The 2,477-nt window shown below is 35.6% G+C and overlaps 1 protein-coding gene across 2 annotated transcripts; it reads left to right on the forward strand.

Annotated features, from left to right (window-relative positions):
* The first annotated feature begins 646 nt into the window (after positions 1 to 646).
* Positions 647 to 1,740, forward strand: LOC116140042 (extensin-2-like). Of its 2 annotated transcripts, XM_031425677.1 has the most exons (2): positions 647 to 1,238; positions 1,359 to 1,740. In XM_031425677.1, exons 1-2 carry the CDS (start codon positions 666 to 668, stop codon positions 1,581 to 1,583), a joined length of 798 nt encoding a protein of 265 aa, XP_031281537.1. In that variant the 5' UTR covers positions 647 to 665; the 3' UTR covers positions 1,584 to 1,740. The 2 variants fall into 2 exon arrangements, with proteins under 2 accessions (XP_031281537.1, XP_031281536.1); XM_031425676.1 differs by having other exon boundaries at positions 647 to 1,740.
* The last annotated feature ends 737 nt before the right edge of the window (positions 1,741 to 2,477 follow it).

The following is a 2,477-nucleotide window of genomic DNA, read 5'->3' on the forward strand; positions in this document are numbered from 1 at the left end:
GATATTGAGCTTATGTTTATAGATGTTATGTCCAAATAAACAAGCTTCAATTCTGGACAAAAATGTTTATGTATATATATATTCTACGTTCTGATATAAATTTTGTTAAAACTATTAAACTAAAAGATCAAATCCTAATAATTATACATGACAAAAATTAAGTATTGTCATAGTTGAAAAAAAGAATTATTAGTATTTCTACTCCATTTGATTATTTATATCACCGGCACTTCCCCAACATTTATAGCACGATTTTACTCTAAAATTGTTATCAACTATTGGCACCTAAAATAATATTATTACAAACCAACTTGCCAGAATTTGAGCTTATATCTATAGATATTATTCCCAAATAAACATGCTTCAAATTTGACTTCATATTATTTGTGTCTAAACAACTCCATCTTTGACTTGTTTATGCCATTTTATACATAAAAAAAAGATCAATACTTAGTGGGAGAACACTAATCTCATTTAAAAAAGAATTAAAAATACAGTTTAAAATTTGGAGACAAAGATTATAAACTAAGTTTTGATCCAGGCTGTTATGCTCATTAAAAAAAATATATATATTCAAAAGATGATTGGAGAGATTGCTATATAAGGAGGAGCATACATGTTTATGATCATTCAAGTCACAAAACAATAAGAGTTCAATTGTGGAAATGGGAACTCTTGGGCAGGGGGGACATTGGCCCCTTTTGGTTTTTGCTTGTGCAATTCTCTTCATCGCAAACAATGTGGTGGCATATGCTCCTTACATTTATAGCTCACCACCACCACCACACTACCAAAAGAAGGTTTCCAAACCCCAACCTTACAAGTACAAGTCTCCTCCAACACCTAAGTATACGCCTTATGTGTACAAGTCTCCACCGCCACCTAAGAAAGTGGAGCATCCACCGTACAATTACAAGTCACCATCTCCACCGAAGCATGTGAGTCATCCGGCTTATTACTATAAGTCGCCCCCACCACCAAAATATACACCTTACAAGTCTAATTCTCCACCACCACCGAAACATGTGGAGAAACCATCATACTTCTACAAGTCGCCTCCACCGCCAAAGAGTGAGAGTCATCCAAAATACTATTACAAATCTCCACCACCACCACAAAAGCATACACCATATGTCTACAAGTCCCCTCCGCCAAAACACATTGAACATCCACCATACCATTACAAATCTCCACCCCCACCATCCCCTTCACCACCACCTCCATACGTCTACAAGTCCCCACCTCCACCATCCCCTTCACCACCACCTCCATACATTTACAATTCTCCTCCTCCACCAAAGAAAATTGAACATCCACCACGCCATTACAAATCTCCACCCCCACCGTCTCCTTCTCTGCCACCTCCACCATCCCCTTCACCACCACCTCCATACGTCTACAAGTCCCCACCTCCACCATCCCCTTCACCACCACCTCCATACATCTACAAATCCCCACCCCCACCATCTCCTTCACCACCTCCTCCTTACATGTACAAATCGCCTCCACCACCAACCAAGAAAGTTCTACCATGGCACCCAAAGTACATCTATAAATCACCCCCACCTCCAGGACACTACTAAGCTGACGTCAAATTCATGCAGTTGTTACAAGAATAATTTCTTTTTTCCTTTTTGATGCTATGTATGATTGTTATTGGCATTGCTTTTTTGAATAAGAAGAGTTTAAATTGCAAATTCATTTGTAAGAAGCACTCTAATTGTATCTAAAATTTTTTAATTAATGAAGTTTTTGATATTTCATAATTGTTGCTTGATCCCTAGAAGCATGTTTTATTTTTCGAGTCAATTCTCATTATATTTGAGGAACAAATAAATATTTATTTCCATTAGCATGTTTCTCCGGGTGTTAATTTTATATATTTGTAGTTGCTATTCAATGAAATCAAGATTTTTGTAACTTGATTGTATAATTGATGTAGAACGTCTAGTAGATGAATTCCTACATAGGGTCAAGCATCAGAAGCCCCAAAAGCGGACATATCAACTTTAAACAACTATAACTTTTGATTCGAACACGGGGACCATAAATATCAACGGAAGCTCGTTTCAAGACCTGCGACATGGCAACTCGATTCCCCGGTTGGGAGACATTTTTGGGCCCAAAATGCATGTTTAAGTTTCTGTGTGTATTTTCTATTTTATTTAGGATTTTTTTTTTTAAAATAATTTGGATTCTATTTCCTTATTTATTGGGAGTCTTGTTAGGGTTGTCACCACCCTATATAAAGATATTATTCGTTTTTTGAAATTATTCAATGATTATTCATATTTTACTTTAAACTTTATGACCTAAGTTTCTCTGATTGAGACTTGTTTATCGATTCTATATGTATGGTCAAGTGTTAGCCTTGTTGTTACACTAACTCGCTGCATCAATAATATAACATTACTTATAATATGATATGTCCGTAAATTAAATAAATAAATAAAATCTAGTTATAATAAATTATTCAT

This window comes from Pistacia vera, unplaced genomic scaffold (assembly GCF_008641045.1).
Source record: "Pistacia vera cultivar Batoury unplaced genomic scaffold, PisVer_v2 Contig361, whole genome shotgun sequence".
Lineage (NCBI taxonomy): Eukaryota > Viridiplantae > Streptophyta > Magnoliopsida > Sapindales > Anacardiaceae > Pistacia > Pistacia vera.

Bases quoted from the DNA above. Each gene is read 5' to 3' on its own strand.
- LOC116140042 (XM_031425676.1), top strand. From the start codon at position 666: ATGGGAACTCTTGGGCAGGGGGGACATTGGCCCCTTTTGGTTTTTGCT.